Source organism: Excalfactoria chinensis, chromosome 1 (genome assembly GCF_039878825.1).
Source record: "Excalfactoria chinensis isolate bCotChi1 chromosome 1, bCotChi1.hap2, whole genome shotgun sequence".
NCBI lineage: Eukaryota > Metazoa > Chordata > Aves > Galliformes > Phasianidae > Excalfactoria > Excalfactoria chinensis.
In genome coordinates, this window is record NC_092825.1 from 44783622 (window position 1) to 44810162 (window position 26541).

Genomic DNA, 26541 nt, shown 5'->3' on the forward strand with positions numbered 1-26541 from the left:
ATAGAACCTTGCCGTGGAGTTCACTAAAGCCATTTTGCGTGTTATACACAGAATACTGTATAGCTGTCAGGTTTCCACATGTGAGTCATAACTTCTCTCTGTATTTATATTCTCTGATCAGAAAGAATTCAGCATCTCCTCTCAGGAACCTCACTAATCCCTCCTGCAACTGCGCTCTTTGCAGAGCTCCTCTTGCAAAATGGGGCGACGTGGGCTTCCATTCACATTTTTCATTGCTGTGTTTTTGTGCTTGGCCTCCATTAAAGAATATATTCCAAATATTTACCGCAATAAACCAGCAGAAATTATTACTGCCACGGTGTGCAACTGAAATGTGCTCGCCACGTGAGACGTGAGACAGACACAGCGGCCTTCTCATGAGACAGACATGTCACTTAATCTCTGTTCTTACTATTTCAAAGTAAAAAATCAGGCTATTTTGCTCTAGAGAGGTAACGTACAGGCGCCGACCTCAGCACAGCGGCCTCCACCCTCACTGAGGGCGCCGCGGGCAGGCGGTGCCGGTGGCGCGGAGCCAGGTGCGGCTCCGCCCCGCGGGCGCTGATTGGCTCTTTCGAACGGAGCGGCCGGCGCGGGGCGGGGGTGCTTCGCTGTGTGGCGGCGGCGCGGAGCGGCGGGTGCCGGGGTGTAGGTGGGTACGGCTGGTGGGCACCGGGAGCGGGAAGGAGGGTCGGTAACCCTGTAAGAGACTCCTGTATACGGGAAGTGCCGCGGAGCCGAGTCTTGGGAAGGAGGGGGAAGCGTTCGCCAGGAACTTTATGAATCAGTTCTCGCGTCTGGGGGTGCGGTGCTGGTAGCACTGATAGGCTGCGGTGCCTATCGGTGTCGCTTAGCGAGCTGGGAAACGTCGGTTCCTCTCTTTGCTGTGCTCCAGGGATGCTGTGTGCCATCTTTGACGTAAGTATCCTCTAGAGACATGGGGACACCGGGCATAGCTGGCCTGTGCGTGGTATGACAAATGTGGCAGGTGGGTCTTTCATAATAAGATGAGATCTTATATCAAGTTCCAGTGCATTCCTCCTGCTGGCCAGAGAGCACTGAGCACTGCTTCCCTCTGTGTTACTACACCGGAAGAAAACCGGGGTGAAAAAGTGAGAAAATAGAGCTGGATCTCATGAACCAGGATGGCTGAGTGCAGGCAGTGGCGGGGTGAGACCAGAGGCTCCCAAACGGGATGCTTGTGTGGCGGAGGAGCAGTGGCAGCCTCCGGGATGAAGTGCTTGGCTTGAAGCTCAGGTGGGCTTCAGCCCTGCCAGGTGCCCCCGGGGCAGTGTCTGCCCTCGCTGGAGGGTGTGGAAAGGCAGCCCTAAGGAGAGCCGCCAGCACGCTGTGATGCCATCCCACAGCCCTTCTGTGCCAACTCGTCTGGTTCCTTCTCTTTCATGCCTCTGAGGCCTCCCCAGGGAAGCACAGCTCCTGCTGACTCAGCCGTGAGCGAAAGGGCTCTGTAATTGCCGTAGTGACAGGGAGTAGCGCTCCCAGGATGTGTCATGTGCTAACCTCTCTTCTGCGTGTTAGGGTCTATCGCGAAAAAAAATCTTGGATATCTTCTGGTTGGTTTCAACAAGTCCTGATCTGACAGCTTCTTTCATTTGACACTATTTAAAAATGTGGGTTTCGGTAGGTGCTGTCAGATTCACCTGTGTATTCCAGCTGCTCTGGGCTAGTCTGTTGTACCGGCCTTTGGGTGTTGATGGAGCTGAAGATGAAGTGTGATATTTCTTGAGCAAAGGGTGAGGATGTGAAAGTGTTCCTTCCCAAGGGTTTTTAATGAGCCTGTGAATCCCTTTAAGTTCCATATGATAAATGAACGGCTGCTTCATCTGCGTATTTAATAGCTGCAGAGCTGTGGACTTTTTTTGTTTCCTTGTAAATGGAGCCATCCAAGGAAATGAGATTTGGATGTGGTTCATCTTGTGCTACAGAATGGCTTGTAATTAGTGTAGCATGTCTTGCTGGTTGAGGCCCACATATTCAACTTGATACAAGTGATACTGAGCTGGATATCTTGGGCAGCATCTAAAGAGCATTTGCTTAGCATTCTGCAGTATTGGTGTTGAAAGGCTTTGGTGCTTCCTCAGTTTGCCTGAGGGAAAAGTGGTGGACAGAGCACTGGGGAGCAAAGCGGTCAGAATGGCTTTGTGTGGCTGTCAGAGTGTGTCTGCACCCCTCTTACTGAGAAATGCCCATCCCCGTGCTGTGTTAGGTACTTTTTCACCTCTTTATTAAAGCCCCAGTCTTTTGCTGGAGGCTCATCAGTCAGCCAGCTGAAGGCAGCTTTTGGCTTCCCCAGTGTATCATTTGGGGCTGCCCACCTGTCTTGCTGCACATCAGCATTGCTCTATGGATCTTGCTATCAGGTGCTGTTAAGCAGCGTTTCCCCTCTCCACCCATCCCATGGAGCCTGTGGGCAGCAGAAGGGCCAGATGAGATTAGATGGGGTGTGTTTCTCAGGAGTCAGGTGGTCAGGAATCTCTGCATCTGTCAAGCACCGGGCTTTGTTCTCTGATTGGGAAATGCTTTCCAGTTTCTACTGCTTCTCCCTTCCTAGGTGCCTTAGGTATACCAGCTGGCCTGGAAATGGTATGGAAATGGCATAGCCAGCTGTGGCCAAGTGACATATTACATATTCATTCTGGAGCCTTTTCTTTCACGCTAGTGAACACTGGGCACTAAGTGCTTGTTGAATGAAGATGAGTTGAAGAAACTGAAATGGTTCTATCTGGAGCTGCCTGAATTCAGTGTCAAATATTTGTTCATTATGTACAACTTCTTGATGCAGGAAACCCCACTGGATATGACCACCTGCTCCTGCAGTGTTTTCCTCACCATCCTTCTCATTGCCAGCAACAAGGTTCATCTGCGTTCCTTGCAGTCTGAGAGCAGACAGATGTGGGATCTGAGAATGACAAACTCTTAAGCTAACTGTAACCATCAGCTCAAAATCCACTCAGGACAGTCTGTTCTGAGGAATTTGTTTTTGTTTAATGCCATTCAGGTACCCCAATGATAAGTAAGCCCATTTTTCTTTCTGGAGAGCCCTGATGCATGCAGGCTTACAAAATAACTTCTTTCAGAACAGCAGGCCCTTGAAGTTCAAGCGCTACAACTCTTCTCCTCAATCTCCATATTTAAGACCAGTTTTTGTTGGGCATTTCTGCAAAACTGCAGATGCTGAACATTCTTGTGATAGCTGTCGTGTGAATATTTTGCTTTGTTCTTGCTTCGAGCGCTCCCTGTGAATTAGGCTGCCTTTTGTTCTTCCCATGGCAGTTAACATGCCAGATTGTTGGCCAGCGTGGAGCTCCTTGTTTTAATGAGTCCAGCTTCACTGCTGGCTGTTCTGCTGTTGTTTTATTTATTTCTTTTTGATCAATGAAGCCTCTTACTGCAACTCTGTTGGGACAATAGCTTCCTTATGCTAAAAGAAAATGTATTCCCCTGGATAGAGCTGTGGGAAGCATAACGAGCTCATTAGTAATGCTTGGTATATAGTCTGCTGTTCCCTTGTTCATTCATCGAAGGAAAAATGGCATTATGGTGAGGATGGCTCTTGTTGTTGTTGTTTTTTTCCTTTAGGAACTAAAAGTGAAGGAGGGGGAAAGATACTACTTGAGGCATCTTTGGTAAAGTTGGAGTAGTGCTGGCAGTCCTGCTAGAAGAAAGTGGAAACAAAGTGCTTGCTCCATTGCCTGTGACAGAGGTAAGTTGTCTGAAATTAGTGACATGTGTGGTCCTATGTAGTGCATGAGGCTCAAGTATATGCGAGTATTGGATCCTCTGAGATGAGCCTTTCATCTTAGGAAGGCTAGGTTGCATCCAGAGCAGGAATGAGGAGTTAAGTTTCAAGGGAAAATGCGTGTTTCAACTATCACAGAATCACAGAATCACAGAATGACCCGGGTTGGAAGGGACCTCAAGGATCATGTAGTTCCAACCCCCCTGCCTAGCAGGGCCACCAAACATACGCCTATACTAGATCAGGTTGCCCAGAGCCCCGTCCAACCTGGTCTTGAACACCTCCAAGGACGGGGCATCCACAACCTCCCTGGGCAGCCTGTTCCAGGACCTAACCACTCTCCTAGTAAAGAACTTCCCCCTAACATCCAACCTAAATCTTCCCTCTTTTAACTTAAAACCATTTCCCCTAGTCCTGCTGTTATCAGCCCTTTCGAAGAGTTTGCTCCCCTCCTGGGAGTAAGTTCCCTTCAGGTATTGAAGGCTGCAATGAGGTCACCCCGCAACCTTCTCTTCTCCAGGCTGAACAAACCCAACTCCCTCAGCCTGTCCTCATAGGGGAGGTGCTCCAGCCCCCTGATCATCTTCGTGGCCCTCCTCTGGACCCTTTCCAAAATCTCCGTATCTTTTTTGTACTGAGGGCTCCACACCTGGACACAGTACTCCAGATGGGGCCTCACAAGAGCAGAGTAGAGAGGGACAATCACCTCCCTATCCCTGCTGACCACCCCTCTCCTGATGGAGCCCAGGATCCCATTTGCCTTCCGGGCTGCCAGAGCGCACTGCTGGCTCATGTTAAGTTTCTCATCTATTAGGACCCCTAGGTCTTTCTCTGCCGAGCTGCTCTCAAGGACAACTCCTCCCAGTCTGTACAAGTGCCTGGGGTTCTTCCGGCCCAAGTGCAAAACCTTGCACTTTGCCGTGTTGAACCTCATTAGGTTCACCCGAGCCCAGCTTTCCAGCCTGTCAAGGTCCCTCTGAATGGCATCCGTTCCCTCCACCGTATCGACTGCACCACTCAGCTTGGTGTCATCAGCAAACTTGCTGAGGGTGCACTCCATTCCCTCATCGATGTCATTAATAAAGATGTTAAAGAGCACCGGTCCCAAGACAGACCCTTGAGGGACACCGCTCGTTACCGGCCTCCACCTGGACATAGAGCCATTGACCACCACCCTCTGTCTGCGGCCTTTCAACCAATTGCTTATCCATCTAGTTGTCCACCCATCAAATCCAGTTCCCTCCAATTTGGAGATGAGGATGTGATGGGGGACCATGTCAAAGGCCTTGCTCAGGTCCAGGTAACTATGGATGTCATCTGTCTGCAGTCTAATTTCCAGCCTGATTAGTAAGGTGATATCAACTAGTGAACCAAGAAAATTGTTTTTAACTGGCTTCAAGACATGTGCAGGTATGCTTGTAGGCAGCAATGCACTCCGCTACCACTGTGGTGAACTACGCTGAGGAAATACCTTCCGTAAGTGCCCATATAGCTAATGCTGCACGTTTCTAAACCTCAAGCCTGTAAGGAGGGACTTCATGATCCCCAGCCTGGTGAAGAGTTTGTGCTGGTTTTTCCTACTGTTGAAAGCACTGCTGGAAAAAGAACAAAGAAGTATTGACCAGATTGCTTCTTTCCTTAAAGATTGTTTTGCAAAGGCATTGTCCTCATAGCTTGCAGCATTGCATTGAAAACTTAGGTTTATGGTAGCTGCCTGGAAATCCATGTCAAAATCCATATAGAAATTAATAAAACCATTGATTTCTCTTGTGTATTTATGCAAGAATAAATCTCATTCTTAGAAATGATTTCATTAAGCTGTTCTTAATCTTTTAAGTATTGTAAGTAAACTCAGGATGTATATCTGTGTTGGTGTGCATGTACAAGGTATGTTTGTGATAGGTTGGGAAGGAAGAGTGAGTGCCAGCCATGCTAAGTCTAAGAACTGTTTGAGTATTAGTATTTCTCTTTGGAAAAGCAAATGCCTTACAGCTCCTTAAACCAATGCAACCCTTTGAGCATTATTTATGTGCTTGGAGTTAATTGCTACTTTAAGCTGTAATAACTGCTGCTTTACTTAAGGACACAGTGCCAAAGGAGCCTGAATACTGAACATCTTAAATGCTAAAATAACTATTCTTTTCTCTCATCTGTGTCTTTTTAGACTTGCTCGTATTTTGCCTGGTGGGTTTTTATTGGGATCGTTTAGGATACAGTCAAAGCAGGATTGACTGTATTAAAACTTCTCTTTCCCCAGAGCGAGAAGCTGATGTAAATGCAGGTGACCATGCAGAATGCAGTTCAGGTAAATGCCTTTTGTAACGTTTGAATATTATATGTTTTTATGCAAACATCTACCCTGAAGCAGATGAAATGTCAAAATCCCCAGAATAATCTCTAGCCTTTTAAGCAGATAAATAAATAGGAGTTTTCCCTTTCAACAAGTGGAGCACTGTGTGAGATAGATAACCCAATGTTGTAATCAGATAGGCAATACTTACAGTTTCTATGCACTGTTTCCTGAGAAGTTTTCTAAGTCAAAGGATGAGAATATATAAAGCTTTATTGATAATAAAGAGGTGTTTCTAAAATCCTTCATATTAGTAAACTGCTTCAACAATGAACGTGTATATTTTAGACACACATCCTTCCTGAGCTGAAGCAAGTAGCTAGGAATATTGGAAGGTCTCCTTCTCTTTGGGAATTCTCTCCATGCCATTTCAGCATGATCCTTCTCTTGATGTGTGAAGATATCCATTAGTCTGAAAACATGGGATCCTTAAGAGAAGTGCTAAGGGTTCATGTTCATGAGCTGTGTACGCTCATGTTTTCTCTCTTAGTATTGTCATTTTAATGAGTTATACTCAAGATGCACCTGAAATGATTGATCAGAGAAGTTGGTAGTCTGTAATAAGTTGTATGATAAACTACAGGTTATATTAGTATGTGGTGAGGAGGAAGAAGACAGCATAAATATGTGATGTGTGTTTTCTTTACTTACTAAAGAAGATCTGCTTATAGCCACAATAGGGTAACTGTGAAAACAAGAGAATGAATGTAGTAGTGCTTTTGATGCAGGAGTTACTAATGAGAACCGTACCATTCTTGATTACTGCTTTGTTGGTTTGGTGTGTCTGTCTGAAGGGAAATTAAAACTTACTCTTTGAATTATGCTAAAGGTCTATTATTCGCAACTGTGAGATTCCATCCTCTGTGCAAATATTACAGCTCACTGTCTTGCACATATTGAAATCTCCTGCAGGTGTGGTTTGGAGATGACCTTCCTTTAAGTCCTCGAAGTCCTCTGACACCCAGGCATGGCCCAGGTCTGGCAGATGTGTGCCTGTATGACCAGTGGATATCTGTGCGGCATGAAGCAACTTTGGTGCCTATGCAAGAAGACCTGTCAATCTGGCTGTCTGGCTTGCTGGGTGAGGTTAAAAATAAATCATTGTCTAATAAATTTCAAAGCAAATTCAAATATCTGACTCAACACTGACACTTAATATCCATAATATTAATAGCATTTGAGCCTGAATGATTAGGAGAATTGCATTAAAAATGCATGTTCTGGTTTCAGATCTTATTAGCTTCCAAATGTTTGAGGTAAGGTGATTAATCCTTCTAATTTATAGTTCTGAATCTTGTTAGTCTAATTAAGTGAATATTTGATTTTACTTTATTTATATTTTTACTAATTTTCAGTTTGTGAAATCCCCTTTTATTAAGTGGAGATACCTGTGACATATAGTTGGGCTGGATAATCGAGTATAAATTCAGAGTGAATGTTTTGGGAATTTCTTTCTAAAAGCTTTCATTATTTTACTATTTCAGCAGCAACTTCTTTTATTGGTCTAGCCCATATATGGGAAGAACTACTGAAGTCAGTCAGCCTGTGTTGGGTGAGCCTAAGCAACAACAGTACTGGGTGTTGGTCACCAGGCTTCTCTTCCATTATGGACTCAAGTTTAACTGAAGTCTTTAGCATTGGAACACTCTTGGAGTTTCCTATAAGTTCAACATGAAACTTCTTTGTCTCCTGTGGAGTAACTCCAGTATTGGCCTTCTTTTTTTAGGAATAGAAGTCACAGCAGAACAACTGCTGGAAGAACTTGATAATGGAGTACTACTGTGCCAATTGATTGGTGTTCTTCAAAACACTATTAAAAATTCATGTAGCTCAAATAATTTAAGGGTAAGTTATATGTAATTTTTTAATGCATAGATAACCACTTTAAGTAATATGGAAGGCAAGATGCCTAACTTCTGTATTTTTGTCCAAACCTTTTTGTTTAACTTTAAAGTAAATCAGTATTTGTTTAATGTTACTATCTTAAAATTATATATCCCTTGCTCCCTTGTTATTTCCTCTATTTCCTAAACTGAATTCTAAGATGTTGCAGTGAGGCAACCACGTACAGTTCAATTGATCTGGGGTTTTCTGTTTGTGCTAATTCTATGGCTATGAACAGAACTTGGGAGGAAGGAATCGTGTGCTTTGAGATCTGTTGGCAATGTTTATGTGCACAATGTACTTTGTTTTCTTCTCTTGCCAGAATTTTCCAATGAGAAAAGTTCCATGTAAGAAGGATGCTCCATCAGGATCTTTTTTTGCCAGAGATAACACAGCCAACTTTCTTAACTGGTGTAGGGCCATTGGAGTTGATGAGACTTACCTCTTTGAATCTGAAGGTTTAGGTAAACCACCTTTTTTGTAAGACTTCCTTTGGTCTGCATGTGGATAACTACCTCGCCAGGGAGAACTATTGCACATAGTCTTACAAAGCTTTTGTCATGACCGTGTCTGTCTTGTGTAAACATTTATTTTAGTGCAGTGTTTTGTGTAACAGCACTGAAATATCAGTTCAGTAACTTCTCTAAAGTGAAGGATGCTTTTCCAGGCTTCTAAAAGTTGCCGTGTGGGAGGAGGAGAGGTAGTGAGAGCTGTGCAGTGAACTCACGTGTTTTTCTTCTGTAAAAAGCCCCACCAAGAAGCAGAAGTTGTGGTGTCCCTTCCCTTCTCCACTCCTTATTCTTTCTGTATGCTGGAAGACCGCAGGGCCATGGAGTCACGATAAGATTTATTTGGTATTAGAGCTAATTCTTATTGGAGAAAGCATTCAGAATAATACATTTATGACTGCTAAGTTTGGTAACTGCTTTAGAGTTGGGACTGAAATGACAACAGTCTGTTGGTAATTAACATTTAGTTCAAGTCTTACTTGGCATCACTATAAATCGTGTGTTCTCTTGTCTTAACAGGATAGTTATAAAAATAAATATTACCAACTGTGTGTATGCCTGCCACAGTGCACAGCCCATCACTTGTAATAAACAACTACTAGACAGATAATTCCAGATGGAATACATTTTTATTTTTTTTTTGACTGCTAATTAAGAGAAACTGCTTCCATTGTGTGGAAATAATGCAATGCTCATCTACCAGATAGTATGTCTCTAGAAAATAATTAAGATAAACTTTTCTTTGGCAAGCCAGATTTATTTATTTATTTATTTATTTTAAAGAGGAAAAAAAGAAATCTTCCTCTCAAACAGAACAGCAAAAAAAAATATGCAAAGATCCTTTGTTTGCAGTAATCATATGAATATGTCACTAAACTTACTAGATTTTCTTGAAGTCTTTGTGCCTTTTAATGCTATTTAAATGGGAGGTGCTGGTTTGACTAGCTGCTTTTCTTTTAAACTCTCCCTGCTAGTTGGACTACCTATGCCTTCCCTACTGCATCACACACCTTCTGTCTCATTCTCATTTAACTAGGGACCACAACTTCTTTTCATACCCACAAAGTACAGATGACTGGAGAACTGAGATATAAGAAAATTAGTTCTAGTATTTTTTTTAATTTTAACTTGTAGGAATTACACTGCTTAAACATCTAAGTTCCTTTAACTGGCTGGGTAACTAAAACCAGTTTCGCCTCCCTGAGATAAGTAGACAGGATTTCATAATGCTGTGGCTTTTGCTCGTTGTCAAGTGTTTGAAGTCTGATTGTAACTCATGACACAAGTTTGCTGTGTGGCATAAATATCGTCTGTAAGCTTATTTGGCAGTTGAAATGAGCTGACCTGAAGTCTCCTTGATGACATACTCTTTCCATTGATGTTCTCCATCAAACTTTCAAGCTGTTCTTTATGAATGAAATAGGGGAAAGACAACCTGGCAATTGTCCTTTTCATGTCAAACATGTGTAGCAACGCCTCCTGATAAATGTGGGTGGCCATGGGGAAAATTAATTTAATTTAATTGTTCCTGAGATATCACAAAATTGTAGGGGTTGGAAGAGATCATTGATAGATATCAGAGTGAGTAGCCATTATGAGGTGCCCTCTAACATCAAGTCTTGGTTTCTGCTAAGGGTATATTTGAATTTTTCTCTTCTGGATTCAAGCAAATTATGCCTTTTCTCTCAGAGCTGACAAAACCACTTATGGAAAAAAAAAAAAAGATGAAATAATCTCTAGTACCTTTTGCATTGCAGCTTGGCCAACTTTCTGTTGAATTACCCATCATCATCAGGTCCTTCAATAAGTAGAATTACAAACTGGAGTAGATGATATAACTTCTGGAAACTAGATGATCTTTCCTATGCAAGTCATTCTGTGTAAGCAAGAACATCTGACTTCATGCTCAGTTTATACTTTAGTCAATGTTTTAGTCTTGTTTAAAGTGAAATAGTTTTACTTACCAAACTTCTCTTCAGAGTAAATTTTCATGTTCTGTTTAATATTGGTACTGCACAGCACGAAGGAAGTTTATATAAATGATACTCCATATAAAATTATATCTACATTTTTTCCCATTTTTTATACTTAATGGTGGGTGAAGAACAGTGGCACATGTGTAGGGTGAAGCAAGCTAAATGACATTTTTTCCAGCCTTTGGTTTCTGAGTTATTAGGCAGCATTCCTCAATGGCTAAGAAAGCATGAGGGTCATTTGTTTTCTACAACATTCATACAGCTGTTTGTGGACTTTAGAAATTGTTTACAGAGTCTCAGTTATGAGGTTTAGATCGGGGCTGAGGAGAAAGTAATTACTTGTGTGATGTTCTAAACTATTCTGTCCCTTTATTTTTCCCTAGATACTTCAAGAAATAAAACCAAAATAGACCTTGCTTTCTTCTGCTCTTCCATTCTTTAGAGTGGCAATAAAAATACTTGAGTGCTCACATTTCAAAATTGTCAAGAAAAGCCAGGGCAGCTGCCAGAGTCATCTGCATACAATTTGACTATTACTTCATCCTGCCTTCTGATTCTTCAGCTTCAGGATTCATCTGTATTCATGATTCAAGATTCAGGAGCTCATGATTTCATGTCCCTACGTGATCAAGTGCATACAGCTGATAGAGCTGTTCTGAAATGAGGGGTGTGCTGTGCAGTGACTGTAGGCAGAGTTGTGGAGGAGCAAAGCCTAGCACAAAAATGCTAATAATCTATCTGAGCTAATGTTTCTGCTTCACTGCGGTCACTTCCAATACTTGCTATTTGAGGTTGAGTGTTTGACCAGTATCATCCTCACCCCTTTCTTACAGTCAGAGGTTTCCATCCTCTTTCTCAGAGCACAGTCTCACCAGGATGCATGGTTCTGAAGAAAACTTTTGGGTGGATAATGTGAGGGCTAATAAGCAGGGAATGAAAGAACCGTGCAACATGGGGTAGGGACCCTCAGGGGACCTGCCACTGGCAAAGTGACATCTTCTAGAAAAACTATGTAGATCTGCCATGAGATGGTCATTGAATTCTTAAAGAGTTGGAAGAAAAAGATATTCCTAAAATGATTACAATCACCTGGATCACTCTTTCACAGCCAAAGATTTAAACCACTCAAGCTGACTGGCTGTGTGTAGGCATCCGCTTGTCAGCTAGATCCCTTGCATCTAGTTCTTCAGTTTTCAACTGCTGAATGAATGTGTGTATCTGACAATTTATTTTCCTATTTGCTGCTATTGAATGCTCTTTGTCTGCAAGATTGCTATAATGTTATGGGGAAGGAGAAGGAAAAGCTTTTCAGCTTTTTTGCTTTCCAGTTCACATCTAGGAGGAACAGCATAAAGCCAACTCCAGCTGTGTTAGAATGGATTTAGACACTTTTTGGACAAGAAAATTAGAGTTGGAAAGCATCGAGTGCTTAGCCACAGTACAGTACGCTTCAGATTGGCTCACTGGAATAATGCCACTTGCCTCTGAGCAGAATGACGGCTGAATTGCAATCATCTGCTCCTTATTCTCTTTATCCAATTGCAGAGGTCTTTCCACAATAAAAATGGGTTACAACTCTCTTTTATTTTTTATTCCTTTTTAGTTTTGCACAAGGATCCAAGACAAGTGTATCTTTGTTTGTTGGAAATTGGACGCATTGTATCCAGGTATTTGATCCGTTCATGACCTTAAATAGAAACTGAAGAATGTATTCTATTAATCAAAAGCTAAGATGGTCTGTGGCCATTGAGTGCAAAGCAGTAGATGTTAATTATGTGCAGAAAGTAATGAGTAGCACCTGTAGGCTAAATATTTATCACGTTATTTTCATGGGGAGGTGCTGATCCACACTGCTTTTTATGACCATATGCTTAAATGTTACCTTCAGCTTGTAGATACGCGGACGTCTTGGAAGAACTCAGTGAATAGTCCTTAAGGTCTTTAATTTTTTAAGCTTTTCGGAAGTTTTATGAAACCCTTAAATAGGAAGCAACTCTTACTGTTTTCGAAGTCGACTTCTAATTTGTTTCCAGCACAGAGTTGGAAGCTTTAAGGTGGTTCATGACCAATTCAGATAAACTAAGTTTTTCAGGTTGAGCAGTATTGTTATTGCCTTCCCTGGTAGCTCTAGGACCACCTTTGAGAGGACTTCTTCCAGAAACTTGGAGCTGCTCCTTCTCTTTTCATTATCAAGACTGCTGTAGTACTATTTACTCTTAGTCTAACTGCTCACAACTTTTCTTGCTTGTTATAATCACTTGTTTTCTTTATTAAATTATTAATTAAAACTTCTACTTATGTAATTGTGTTGAGATATGGAGTTGAACCTCCTGTGCTGGTAAAACTGGAGAAGGAAATTGAGCTAGAAGAAACACTGCTAAGGACCTCGGGACCAGCATCACCTGTTAACACAGCAAAGTCATGTTGCCACCACGGCGAGTTACATGAGGCTGTAAGTACTTATTTATTATGCAGTGGTCTTCAAGTTAAGTGAAACTCTTAGCTTAGTGCTTGTGTGATATGACAGATTCATTTTCGTCTAACATCTGTGAGTCTTCTTTAAAAGAAAACAGAAGTTGATGCACCTCTTTGAACAATAAATTTTGTTTTAATGTTATAAAAATACTGTTTTTTGAAGTTAATGCTTCAGTGCATGTAACTTGATTCATCCCTTCTTTCACTGCTGCTTTGAGCAGCCTCTCATTGAAGCATTGTGCATCAGTATGCTGTGACTAATGTGGACTTCATAAAATGTTAAAGTAAGTTTTGATGAAATTCTTCAAGAAAGACTTGAAAAAAAACCCAAACAAGTCTGTATAGCTGTACTTGTTGGAAATTAATATGCGTGCAGGAAAGGACATGACTCATACAACTTGTGAACTGGCCTGAGAGAAATGATGAACAACAATGAACGCACAACGAGATTTGAAATTTAACTTATTTAAATAGTCCTTTGTGTTGTAATGTAATGCTTTTGCTTCTTTGGGAACGCCAGCCACCAGATCCCCACACTGATAACTCACTAGTTTTGCTGCTTACCAATAGTTTTGACCTTCTAATTTCTCTGAAGCTTCCCAGTGGCTTCAACATACGCTTCCTCAGTAACTCTAGACTTATCTGGGGGCTGTCTTTCTCATTTATTCAGTGTTTTCTTTCTTGGGTGTCATATAGAAGGTTAACTTATAAAAGGCCTTCTAAAAAGTGAGAAATAATGCTGAAGTGCCCCTGGGTAAGGTGTAGCAATGGAACTGGTTCTGTTGAGTACTGATTTATTCACAAGAGAGATCCTGGTACTTGTGTTTCAGTTTCTTGAAAGGCTTCTGTCTGGAATTTGATACTACTGTATTTAATATTGTGGACAAATAGTTAAAAAGAAAATAGAAGTATGTTAAAATTGCAGAAATCATAAAAACTGAATTTAGACAACTCTAAGATATTTGACTGCATGTACGGTTCTGTTCAGTCTTTTGTTCTCTGTTTCAAAGCTTTATGTAGCTGAGATTTTCTTGCGAGGGAAATAAAATTCTCACACTTCCTTAACTTAAGGGAAGAAAATATTTAAAACAATAAGATAATGGTATCTCAGTAAACAGTTAAACACGTGCTTCTGTCGAAATACTAATACACGCTTTCAATTTTAACAATTAGGTTAAACACATAGCAGAAGATCCACCCTGCAGCTGCTCCCATCGATTTTCCATTGAATACTTATCTGAGGGACGTTACAGACTGGGAGATAAAATATTATTCATACGAGTAAGTCGTTTCTCAGCATTACAATCTATATTCAAAATGGGAGAGAAATACTTTTAAGTGAAATACCTATTTTTTGTGGTATTCTTTTAGATTTACAGAATGATTTAGGTTGGGATAATACATGATCCAATCCTATTTAAAACAGGTCTTTCTATTTTATTTAAAACAGCTACCTAGATCTTACAACCACTGATTTTACACTTAGAACCTCACTAAACTTAGAAAGTTAATGTTAATATGAGATGCAGACTTAGTGCTGCATAAAACAAGTTTTCTAATGTTCTTCTGTTCCCACCCATCTCCCATCATTCTCAGATGCTACATGGCAAACATGTGATGGTCCGTGTTGGTGGAGGCTGGGACACACTCCAAGGTTTTCTGCTTAAGTATGATCCCTGCCGAGTGCTTCAGTTTGCAACTCTGGAGCAAAAGATCTTGGCGTTTCAGAAAGGGGTCACCAGTGACAATATCTCTAATTCACCAGCCAGAATTCAGGAACCTCCTGTCATGAACCCAATGTCAGCTGTCAATATGTTTCAAAAGCAGCCAGCAAACCCCCCTACTCCTGTTCCAGCCGTAAAGGCTATCCATGGGGCGATAGCTAAGAAGCCTTTATCTAAACGTCCTCAGTCTCCTGCCCTGACATCACCAAAGGTGCCTGTGCACACATCCTCTGCTGCAAAGTTGCTGTCAGTCAGACCCAAACTAACAGATGCTCAGTCTCCTTTCAAACCATTGATGGGCACCTCAAAGAAACTGGAGTCTCCCGCACACCACTCACCAGCTCCTATTCCTTTGCTGCCTGCAAGCAAGAGTTCTTCGTCTACAAGGTCAAGAACAGCTCTTGTTCACTCTGAAACATTACGCAAACGTATTCGTTCCCCTGATGCCCCAAAGGTGAGATTTGCCCCAGCCCAAGGCACCCCAGCAAGGGGGATGCATTCTGCACTCTCAGCATCTAAGAAACAGTTGTCTCAGTTGCCTGCAACAGCTGAAGCATTGGCTTCTAAACAGAAGTGTGTCCCCTCTAAATCTAAACCTGTATCTGCTACTAAAACCAAAGTAAATTCTGTTGCTCCAAGGCCAGCTCGGCCACCTGTTACCAATCTGCGTGCTGTTGCCAAGTTTGCACATTCCCAGCAGCTCTATGTGAAATCTCCTGCTGAAAATACTACTCAGGCATCAGGATCTGGGTCTCAGCATCCTCGGAAGGCTCCACAAACAGCTTCTGACCTGACAAGGAACCTGAAGACTGCTTCAATCCTAAAGCACTCAGCTTCTGTACCTTCCCTGGCAGTTAGTAAAGCACTGAAGTCACCTCCTATGCTGGGATCTACAAGCAAAAATCTAACAGCATCTGTCAATAAGTCACCAGCTACAGAGCATCTACAGACCCAAAATGTCAATAAGCCCCTTGAGGTTGAACCCTCCTCATCCAAACCTCCTGAACGCACTCCACTCTCTGTTGTGCGGCTTCCTCAAACTTCAGCCAAAGTGGCAGCGACCAAAAAAGCAGTGCAGCCCTCCACAAAAAATACGCCTTCAAACAGAGACTTGCAAACCAATGGAAACTTGGTCCCAGCAGCCAAGAAACCTCTCTCTAAAGGAAAATCAGCAGTAGCTTGTAACAAAGGAGCACCTAGTGCGTCAAAAGGGCCTCTTCAGAAGAGCAAACATGATGATCATTATTTTGTTATGACTGGGAGTAAAAAGCCCAGAAAGTAAACCTATCTGTTGCCTTCTGCAGAAGTCCCACTAATGTTCAAATGCGCATCTGAAAATTGCTACACTGAGGAAAGTTAACTAACGCTACATGTGCCATGCCAAATGTTAGGCATAATTACATTTTGCTGCATAACTTACAGTAATAACTGTATTTATTTTGAAGTTTTAATACTTTATTAGGTATATTATATTATATTAGAGGTAAGCTTGCTTGCACTGTGGAATAATCTTTTTTTGCTGCTAGCCTGACCTGCTGTGGGGAAAGGCAGGAGAGAGGAAGGGGAGCTGGGAATGCTGCTGCTGTTTGTTTTCCAGGGAGTTAAGCTGAGCAATTCTGGTTGTTCTAAGCACATCTGCATCAGGGCCTGTGGCAAGTGATAGAGCTGTGCTTGTGCTGTAAAATTTCTAATACCTCAAATAAAATTGTTATGGGTTTTTTCCCTTTTTTTTTAGTTTAGTTTTTAAGTTTGATAGTGTTCCAGGACCCCAAATCTGGGTCTCCTGTATGTATTAGAAATGTTGGAAGACTTTGGTTTTTTTTGTTTTTCTTTGCTCAGAGGTAGTGAGGTGCTGGCACAGGCTGCCCAGAGAGCTGTGGGTGCCCCATCCCTGGAGGTGCTTAATGCATTGGATGGGTCCCTGGGCAGCCTTAGCTGGTGAGTGGCAGCCCTGCTCACCACACAGGGTGGGACTGGATTGGCTTTATGTCCCTGCCAGCCTACGCCATTCTATGATTAGAGAGAAATTTCTAGTCTTGTTCAGTTTGCTGCAGCTATCAGAATTCAGTGTTCCCCTACATACCTTAACATGGCTTCCGCTTGCTTGGGCGTGGAGCCTTGGCTTGCATTGAATTGTGCATTGAAAATCGTGGCCTTGATCACACTTGTGCCTTAGCAATGCTACTTGTAAAGGCCTGGGGAGACAACTTGGCTTAGAATGTGCTCCAGTGTGAGTACAGGTAAGCCTATTTTTTTCCTAGGATGCTCTTGCTGCATGGGGAGAAGTACCTGAGTTGCTGTGAGGGCACTTTCCTGCAGGATGGACCCCATGGAGCCGGCACAGGGCCTGCTCAGAACAGAGTGTTGCTGCTCTGCAGGAGTGGCCTTTTTTTCATATAACTGAACTGCTGAATGCTTATTGGTGCTTGAGGTTTATTCGTGTGAGCAGTCTTAGTCTGTGTTGGCCTTTGTTTTGTTTATGGAGACCTTGCTACTGGTTCTCCTGTATCACTTTTCCAGAGGTGAGTAGTTTCCCAAAGAGCTAACAAGGGCCTATCTTTGCCTTAATGCCTTTGAAAGTGCCACAGAGTTAAGTGCCGTTTAATCTCAACTCCTGCAGGCTCTTAGTGGGTCTGTGGAGCTCAACAGAAATGAGTTTCGTGGTAGATGAATAAAAACTACTGTCTCTGGAGGTAGAACTAAGATATTTTGGATTTAATGGTCAGTACTACGAATGTCAAGGAACTCTCAGGTTCTGTGGAGAGACACTGCGACTGCTGACTTCTACAGACTGTTGTCATTCCTGCTGTCACGGTATTTACTTATGGGTAGAAGAGACATGTGGAAACTGCAGCTTCTGATGCTGTATGTTGAATACTTTGTTTCCTGGAACTAGGATAAGCAAGCATTGTAAACTAATAATGAGTTTTCATGTGCAGTGGTGACATTGTCACACTACCTTTCTGAGCACCTTGTTAGCTTCAGTTATTTATCATTCTAATTATGCATCTCTACTGTACAATTCTGTTTACAGCCTGCTGGAGTAAACCGAAAATAAGAGTATACAGACTGTTGGAGGAAAACATCAATTTTAATAATATGAACAGCTCCCACAAACTTATGTTCAAAGTTGTTTGTTTGGGGGAGGCCTTATTGCTCATTTATTTTATGAATGCACTGGTCAAAGACACTACTGCAAATGTTAAGAAGAGTATTGATTGTAGGGGAGCTAGGTTAAAATTGACGTGCTATTTCATACTCTGAAAGCATTTTGCAGTAGATGACCTGTTTTTGATTTTGAGCTCCCATATGGTTAGCCATGATGAGATATCCCATGCACAGCATCATGACTTTCTTTTTTTTCCCCATGCTTACCCTGACAGCAAGTGGGTTGGGAGTGGGTGCTTGGCTTCTTGCTGGGTTCAACAATCCTCAACGCTTTTTGAACTGTTTACAAGTTCCACAGTACTACTATAAACACCAAGACTCTTGGATCCCAGCGTAACAGTTATCTCAGCATCTACATTTGAGAACAATTACTTGAGAGAAAGTGGAGGGTTTCAACTTTGTAATCTCATGTAATAGGTATAATTTTGTCATTCAAAGTGTAAACAGGCATTGAGAAAGTGGGGGAAAAAAAAGTCATTTTACTGTTGAAAACTCAAACAGTAAATCTGAAGATGCTTCATGTGCTACGTATGGGTTAGCTTGGTTTGGTTTTATCTACAAAAATAGTGTAAGTGAGATCTAACTTGCGCAAATAATTGCAGTCTTCAACTTTTTATTCAGTCATGTTATAACTGATGATGTCATGTGGCACAAGGTGAGCCAATAATCGAAATGTAACAAAATACCTCCTGCTGAAAATACTCTTTTCACAATGTTTATATTGCCAAACAGTAAATCTGATCTTCAACTTGTATTACTTTTCGTGTGGGAAAGATTACTCGGAACAAGAATATTACTGAATTCTCCATATACTTTTGATGTCTTTGAGTACTTATTCTAAATAAACATATACTGCACCTTTTTACATGCATGCATTTGTTTTTCTGCTGTCATTTTGGGAGGCTTGGGGGAAGGGGAAATGGAGTTTGCTTTTTCAGAAGGGGTTATATTTTTGCTTGATCGACACTCGAATAATTGTAGCTTTCATGTCAGGCTATTATGAAGACATAAATAGCTATTGGTTTTGTTTGGAGTTCAAGGCCTCTGAAGTGTGTTTCAGTAAAAGAGTATTTGAGAAGAAGGGTCTTCTTGCTCTTTCCTACTTGGTAATGTGCCTGAGTAGTTTCAGATATAATGCTGCAGTGGAATTGCCAGGTCATGATCTGAATCAATGGTTGAACACCAGGTGAGAAGGCGTGACCAACCCAGGGAGCTCAGGTGCAAGCAATGTAACTGAGTGACCAGAAGGAGTGGAGCCTGAAACCACCCCCCTTCAACCTCATTTAAGGATTAGCAGTTGAGGGAGTAGCATCTCTGGTGAGAGTGTGGGCTTCTCAAGCTGTCACAGGTCATTGGAAGGGGTGAGCTAATTTTCCTTCTTTATTACCTGCTGTATCTCATATTTCTAATACCCACAGTCCAAATCTATTCTAACTCACTGGAGAGGAAGTCTTAAGCTCTTGCTTCTCAAAGAGAAGAATGTAATTTCAAGCTTGGGCCCTGTTCAAAACTAGGCAATGGAAAATACCACTTCATTGCTAAGCTGGTAGATCAAAACCAGGGCACCTTCTCTACTGGTTTGTAGGTGTTTGATTTAGAGCTCCATCTTTTATACTTAAGTGGAGTTCCTAACCTGGAGAAGCCAAGTGCTGGGTTTTTTTTAGCTGTTATACTGAAGATGTGCAACTGTCTGATGAACCATCTTGCATAAGTATTTTCATTTCCTCTGCCAGCAGTATATTGCACGCTCCAACTGTCAAGCTCCTCAAAGCATTATCACTACTCTTCTAGTAATTAGTTGGCTGTAACTGACTTCTGAAAGGACTGCTTAAAGTAATCATCACAGTACTCTATTCCTCATTTTGATACTGTTAATCCAGCCGTAGGAAATGTCAAATAACCCTGCTCTGGCCAAAACAAGTCTGGATCCTGTATGTCCTATAGGTTTTGTACATGTAATTACAGGCCTTCAGTCTCTTTTCTGATTTGCTGTTGCCCAGCGTGTAAGCTGGAGAAGTGCTGTGCAGTGATCCTCCCTGCCACTGATTCATGATAATGCAAGTTAAGCAAATAACATTTCTGATATGTCTTAGTTAGATGAGCATCCCTTTGGTACAAGGAGAAATCATTGCCACACTCTGGCAGTACTTTCTCTGCAATGACAAACTGGAACAGGTTCTATTCTTCGTGCTGATCAAATTATTTAGAGCTAATTTTGACAGTATTAAAACTCAGAGTCTAAGTATACTCTTGTTAAAGGCTCCTGTATAGTCACTTCACCCCAGTTTTCTCAGGTTGTGTAGATTCCTGATTTGAACCAGCAGAGCTGCATTCTTCAACATCATTGCCAGTTGAAATCCTTTGGTGGCCAATGGTCTATCATCCATTAGAAAATGTGTAAGCTGGATTGTGTATCCTAAGAACATACTCTAAAGTCACCCTGAAAAATGCAAGAGTTATATCAAGCTGTAGATTACTGTTTTCTTCACAAAGTCCTACATATTTCACACAGTAAAATGGTGTTCTGCTTATAACGGGAAAAGCCATTTGGACTATTCCACAGACAAATCTTGTTCAGAATGGGTTCAGAACCTTTGCCTTTTGCTTATTTCAAATGGACTTTGGCCCTACAAGGAAATGCTCCAAGATAGTTAAAATGTACGTCATTTGTGGCTGATGACAAAATCTTAAGAGACAGCAACAAAGTCACTGATAAACATAGGCTGTGCAGGTAAGGCTCTGAGAGCTTTGTTTGCATGGGGCTGATACAAGAGCCCTGTACAGCTGCACTGCTCTGTAGCACTTCAAAATTTGTCTTCTCTCTAGCAATATCTGGCTCACACTTAACACTTAAATGTGAGCAGCATATACCTACTAACATCTGGAATAGTGAAGTACACAACCATAAATACATAATACATACACAGTTTGAAAGACTTATTGTTTGGCAATTTTATATACGTAAATTAATTGGTAAAATTCAAGGCGGTTTTCCTTCTAGGGCTCAAGCAGCCTTAGCTTCAAACAGCACACTGGATCGATCCTTCTTTGTGTCCCTGTTGGGAAACCGAAATCTGTTTGTCAGATCATTGAGTGCTATGAGGCCCTCTGGTGTCCAACAATTTTATAGATGTTCCTCATGCAAGTGGTCGTCTCTAAGTCTTAAAATCCTTAGGCAAAAGGTTTCTTTTTGATTCAAATTAAAGCCCTAGGCTAGTAAAATCCAGGTGTGGAATGCAAGAAATTTGACTTTGTAAGACCCTTTCATTGCATGAGAATGCATATTGAAATCTTCCTTTTCATGAGGACCAAGATTGAAGAAAGATCATTACTAGAAGTTGTGAAAAATAAATGGTGTGAAGTGTAAATGAGCTGAACGCAGTTTCAGGCCCATTAAGAAAGATTAAAGCGTTCAAATATCCTAGAGATGTGATCTACTCACAGCACAGCTCTCCCACTTCACCAGTAATCCCATTAACTGGGAGCTGAACTTTCTGGTGTGTCACCAGCACAGATGCCAGCAGCAGATGGCTTTTCAGTTGGAGAGGAGAATTGATGCTGCCTAAGATCAGTGCTGTTATGGCACTTTGTGTGGAGTATTGTGTTCCAGATGGAAGAAAAGCCTTACAGGGCAGGAGACAACCGGCCATTTCTCTGAGGGACGTAGCTAGGCAGAAAAAGTTGACAGATTAGTTGTGTTAAGAGGTTTTTGGTGGTAGATTTGCAGTGCAGTACTTGGATATCAACTTGGCACAGAGTGCTGACTCAGAAAGTGCTGTGCAAAGCTGCAGTCCTACAAAATAAAGCCAAGCTTGCATGTTTCCTTGAAAAAAGAAAAAAAAGCTAGGTAGTCACACAGAGGAAAAGTAGCACAAAACAATGTTTGTCAAAATACTCAAACGTGGCATGTTTCAAGAAACACATGAAGATATTTATATGTGTATTTACAGATATGAAATAAGAATGTGCTCTACTCCTTTCTTGTGCTTAAAGATAAAAGCAATGGTTGAAGTTCAGAATCTTGCAATTTTCTGCTCCTTTATATAAACATTATTAACTTTTACTTTTCTGAAGTGTAGCTACTGCAAAGAGAGCACCTTGTACTGGAACCTGTATTCCCAGAAGGACATAAATAATTACCGTGGTGTGTCATTCTGATGATGAACAGTATGCTTTCTTTTTTTTTTGCTGAGCTGAGCATATTATTCTACAGACACCTGTGAAACAGAACCATAATAAATTATGTTTATAGTGTACCTACTGCAGCATTGACCCTTGCTGTACCTTGAAATTATTTGTTGCTGCATTAGACCAGCAGAAAGAGTTCCTTTAAAGTCAAATTAAATATATATGCTTTGGGTCTGTAGTCCTGGAATCAGACTCCCTTACTGTACATCAGATTTGGGAGGGTTTTGTGAATACACAGTTGTATGCTCAAATTTTAATGCATTCTCAGATAAAGCATGATATTTAGCTATGTCAAATTACTGACAAATGCATAAAGAAGCATTTTTGGTATCCAGTGGCCCGTATGAAAATGATAATGGATGCCTCTACTAGATTATGTCTGGTTTTGAGACTGCAAATGAAAACAGTGGGAAGTTTTTTGGAATACCTGTTTCAAAACCCAGTAGTTTTCTTGAAGATCTGGGACCTTAACTCACAAACCATTTTAATTAGACTGGGAAAGTAACTTACTGGGACTATAAAATCAAATATAGCTTAGAAAATGTCATAATTCAGACAGTCAGTGCTACCTTCAAATTTCTCTTGTATGGATGCATCTTGACACATACTTTCATTAAAAGATATGATTTGGCTTTTTCCTTTGGGATGTCATATAGAATAGAGAGCTCTGTCTGCATGAGTAGCTGTTCAGCATTTGAGATTCTCCCTGTACTTCAGCATGTGGTCCCTTGACCAGCTCTCCACAATGAGCTGAAAACTATAATTTGTTGTCATACGCGTTCCTCCAGGATAGTGTCGTTGGCCTCTGATTATTTCCTGAGGTGTAAAGCAAATAGGCTTATCTTATTAAACAGAATGAAAAATCAAGGCTCTAAGTTGCTGAGATTAAAGCATCCACTCAGATGAGGTAATTGAGTTGTCTTGTACTTCATTAGTCAAAGGAGCTAGCCTGGTGCAGAACTGAATAAATTCAGGGGACTTTACTTGCAGCTGGGAGTGTTTAGCAGCTAGTAAATGTGATTAATGGGCTTAAGGCATCTGTGTGAAGTGGATAGAATGTGTAGTGAAATCCCAGCCTCCCTCTGCTGCCCTATGAGAGGGTGAACTTAGCTTCCTTGTCTGGTACCATACTGAAATTCTGAGGGAGAAAAATGACTTATATATTACATTCCTAGAGGCAATGCCTGATGCAGAAGGCAAAAGAATTGCCCAGTTTTCCTGAAGTGGGCTCATTCACCAGTACTGTGGAAAAAGAAGCAGGGAGTCTTTAGGAGATTACAGCTCATCTTAAAAATGTGATAAAAATCTGAGTTCAAGTGGCCTGTGACAGTCTGATGATTTTTTCCCCCTATTTTTATAATATTTGATTCTGTAGCATTTATAACTTTAGATGTGGCTTCATATATTTCTCTGAGAAATAAAATCTGAACGGTTCTTGGTGCACTATAAGCTCTAGATCATACTATAAATCATAGAGTGGCCTGGGTTGGAAGGGACCTTTAAGATCATCTAACTCAAACCCCCCTGCTATAGGCAGGGACACCCCTCACTGGACCAGGTTGCTCAAAGCCCCATACAGCCTGGCCTTGAATGCTTCCAGGGTGGGAGCGTCGACAACCTTTCTAGACAACCTGTTCCCATGTCTCATGAACACTGCAGTAAAGAATTTCTTCCTAATGTGCAATCTAAATCTACTCCTGCAGTTTAAAGCCATTTCCCCTCATCCCGTTTCTACATTCCCTCATAAAAATTCCCTCCTCAGCATTCCTGTAGATCCCCTTCAGGAACTGGAAGATCACTATAAGGTTACCCCAGAGCCTTCTTTTCTCCAGGCTGTAGAGTCCCTCCTTGTAATGTATGTGCTACAGCTCTCTGATTATCTTCATGGCCCTCCTCTGGACCCACTCCAACAACTGAAAGTCCTGCTTGTGTCAGAGGACTCAGAACTCAAGCATTCCCGTTAAGTGTTTCGTGAAAAAAATAAGCCAGGTTCAGATAGAACTCTCCATTTGGGCTACAAAGGAACAGTTCAGTTCCTGTAACACGGGCGAAATACAGAAATTCTAAAGAGTAACTGCAGATAACGTATATCTCATGTTTTTGTTTGTTTGTTTATTGATTTTAACAGACACTGACTCTGAACATTTTAACAGAAACGAGTCCATAGTAGACTATGATAAATGACAGAAGTTGTTCTACCTATAAATAAATATATATATAAAAATTGTATAAGAAGATATTCAAGATTTTGCTTCAGAACGGTTTATAAAACTTAGAAGTTTGTAAACTTATTTTAGGTCTCTGGTTTCTTCTCCTCTAACCCTTCCTTGTGGAACTGCCTCTTCATGATAAGCTTTTCAATGCTTATTGAACCCAGCAAAAATTTCAGGAACACAAAAACTCTTTAGAATAGTTCACAGACCAAAGTTACAGTCTTGCTACAAATGACTCTTGGGATGATCCTCGCTCTTGCAGTGTATTTGAAGAACCTGGGGATACCAGCCACCTAAGTTAGTTAACTGATGTTTGCCCTTCTGCATTATGCTTTAGGGTCTGCCATGCTTCAGTTGTTCTGTGGTTGAACCACAAACTCCTTGGATGTGAAGGTGCTGTCTTGATGTGAACCACAGAAGTTGCTTGCACATCAGTATGTGCCATGATAGTACTCATTTTATTTCTCTCGTGCGTATATATGTATGTGTATGTATGTGTGTATATACATACATATACATATATATATAAAGTAGCACTTACAATTTGTTTCCTCTATTAAAGATCTATGCTTAGTTTTTAACAAAACTTTGCACAAACATCAGTTCTTGGTCAGTCTAGGTGTGAGGCAAGTAATAACAGCCATGGAGAGGCTGGTTCTCCCTTGAGAGTAAATATCTAAATGAGAGGCAACTAAAGGTGTTTTCCACAAAGGGGAAAACAGAGTGGTTGCCAATAGGGAAAACAAATTTCTCACTTCACATATTTGATAACATAATGTAGTCAAGGTGCTCTTTTGTATTCAGTTGTGTTAGATGTTCTAACAGCTAATGCCAACAATGGAAAGGTGGGCAAAGAGATGATGAGCTCAAAGGTTTGAACTGGGGCATATATAAATATAGTGAGGCTAAAAGCTGTTTTTCTGCTAAACCCAAACTTTGGAAAAAAGTCCTACACAAGCACTTTCAGTTTTATGCTGTGTGCAAATGTCGAATATGCTTAGTTGGCACAGAATTTCTTGAAAGTAGTTGGTGTCATCCCATTTGGCTAAATATATCTCTGTATCCGCATATGTACCAAATATATGCAAGATAAAAATGTGCTGATATAAACTTATGAGTTCTTTTACTTTGTAAAGATTGGCACCATTGGTCTGTTGCTGTATTACCTATAAATCACCTATATGCTAAAAATATTGTTGATACTTAATATGTTTTTGTAAATACTTGATTATTATATATTTTTTCATGAAGAATGGCAGTCAAGGCTATGAATATTCTATCTATCTGTGTAAATGCACTGGGCTGACCAGGTATTAACTGTAGCCTACTAATGAGTGTGCTGAACCACCATAGTTTCATGTGGCCTGTTGATACAGAAGAGTTGACGTGGTCTTTTATGGTGTGCCTTCATAGTCTGAATCATAAATGCCAGATTGATGGATGAGTTTAGAGTAGGGTGGGTGTAGAGTGAGGGTGCAGAAGATAGACAAGCATAGTTCTGCAGAGTGAGTGCTGATCAGTTTAGAAACGGATGTTTTCTGTAGTTAGTGAAGACAGAGTCTGCTGGGGACAGAAACTCTTCAACAGAATAGCTGGGATGAGAAAAATCAGTATGAAATGGATTTTCCTCAGCTTGGTCTAAACAAGACAAACACATGTTGGCTGCTGGGCTCTGAACACCCCGTTCCTCTAGTAATCTGTGTCTTTTTGGACAATAAAAACATTTTCACTTGAATATTTTGTGAGCAATCGTTCATCTGTTCCTTTGCTCTGCCAAGCTGAAATTTGTTACAAACTCAGCGTTTCTGCAATTTTGTTCAAATAAGTGTGTAGCTTGATAGAGACTGTGAAACTAATAAGATGGTGAGATTCCACTTGGTGAGGATGAATCTTGAAGTGGGGTGAACTGGGCTCATTTTCAGATGAGATGTTTCAACTCTATTCTTTCTCCACTCCTAAATCCTGTTTTTGTTTCTCCATCAGCACCCATTTTAGAGTAGGTTAATTTCCTACTCTTTCAAGAATGATGCTTGTGAATCACAGGCATATTAAGCTTAATTTTCTAACTTTATTTATTTTTGTGGGCTGGTTACTAGTTTTTTTTTTGTTTCATTTTTTATTTTTATGTGACCTTTTAGCTTGTAGGTACCACCACTTTAACATTCATTAATAGTATGTACATAAAGATCTGATTCAGTAAAAATGGAGAACAGTATTTCCCAGTGAGGGTACTGTATTAAGTAGGTCACCTGAAAACAGAATAATCAGTATCTGTAGAGAACAGAAGGAATCAA

At 41.1% G+C, this 26541-nt stretch overlaps 1 protein-coding gene across 4 annotated transcripts; it reads left to right on the forward strand.

Moving 5' to 3' along the window:
- The first annotated feature begins 625 nt into the window (after positions 1–625).
- Positions 626–18303, forward strand: GAS2L3 (growth arrest specific 2 like 3). 4 transcript variants are annotated; one of them, XM_072347378.1, is made up of 10 exons: positions 626–652; positions 3601–3724; positions 5925–6065; positions 7023–7191; positions 7837–7955; positions 8317–8458; positions 12083–12146; positions 12793–12931; positions 14128–14235; positions 14551–18303. In XM_072347378.1, exons 3-10 carry the CDS (start codon positions 6036–6038, stop codon positions 15958–15960), a joined length of 2181 nt encoding a protein of 726 aa, XP_072203479.1. In that variant the 5' UTR covers positions 626–652; positions 3601–3724; positions 5925–6035; the 3' UTR covers positions 15961–18303. The 4 variants fall into 4 exon arrangements, with proteins under 4 accessions (XP_072203479.1, XP_072203460.1, XP_072203470.1 ...); XM_072347359.1 differs by having other exon boundaries at positions 6018–6065; XM_072347369.1 differs by lacking the exon at positions 626–652 and adding an exon at positions 665–918.
- The last annotated feature ends 8238 nt before the right edge of the window (positions 18304–26541 follow it).

Bases quoted from the DNA above. Each gene is read 5' to 3' on its own strand.
- GAS2L3 (XM_072347378.1), top strand. From the start codon at position 6,036: ATGCAGGTGACCATGCAGAATGCAGTTCAG. The intron at 7,956-8,316 runs GTAAGTTATATG...TTCTCTTGCCAG, and splicing joins GTAGCTCAAATAATTTAAGG to AATTTTCCAATGAGAAAAGT. The intron at 12,147-12,792 runs GTATTTGATCCG...AATTGTGTTGAG, and splicing joins ATTGGACGCATTGTATCCAG to ATATGGAGTTGAACCTCCTG.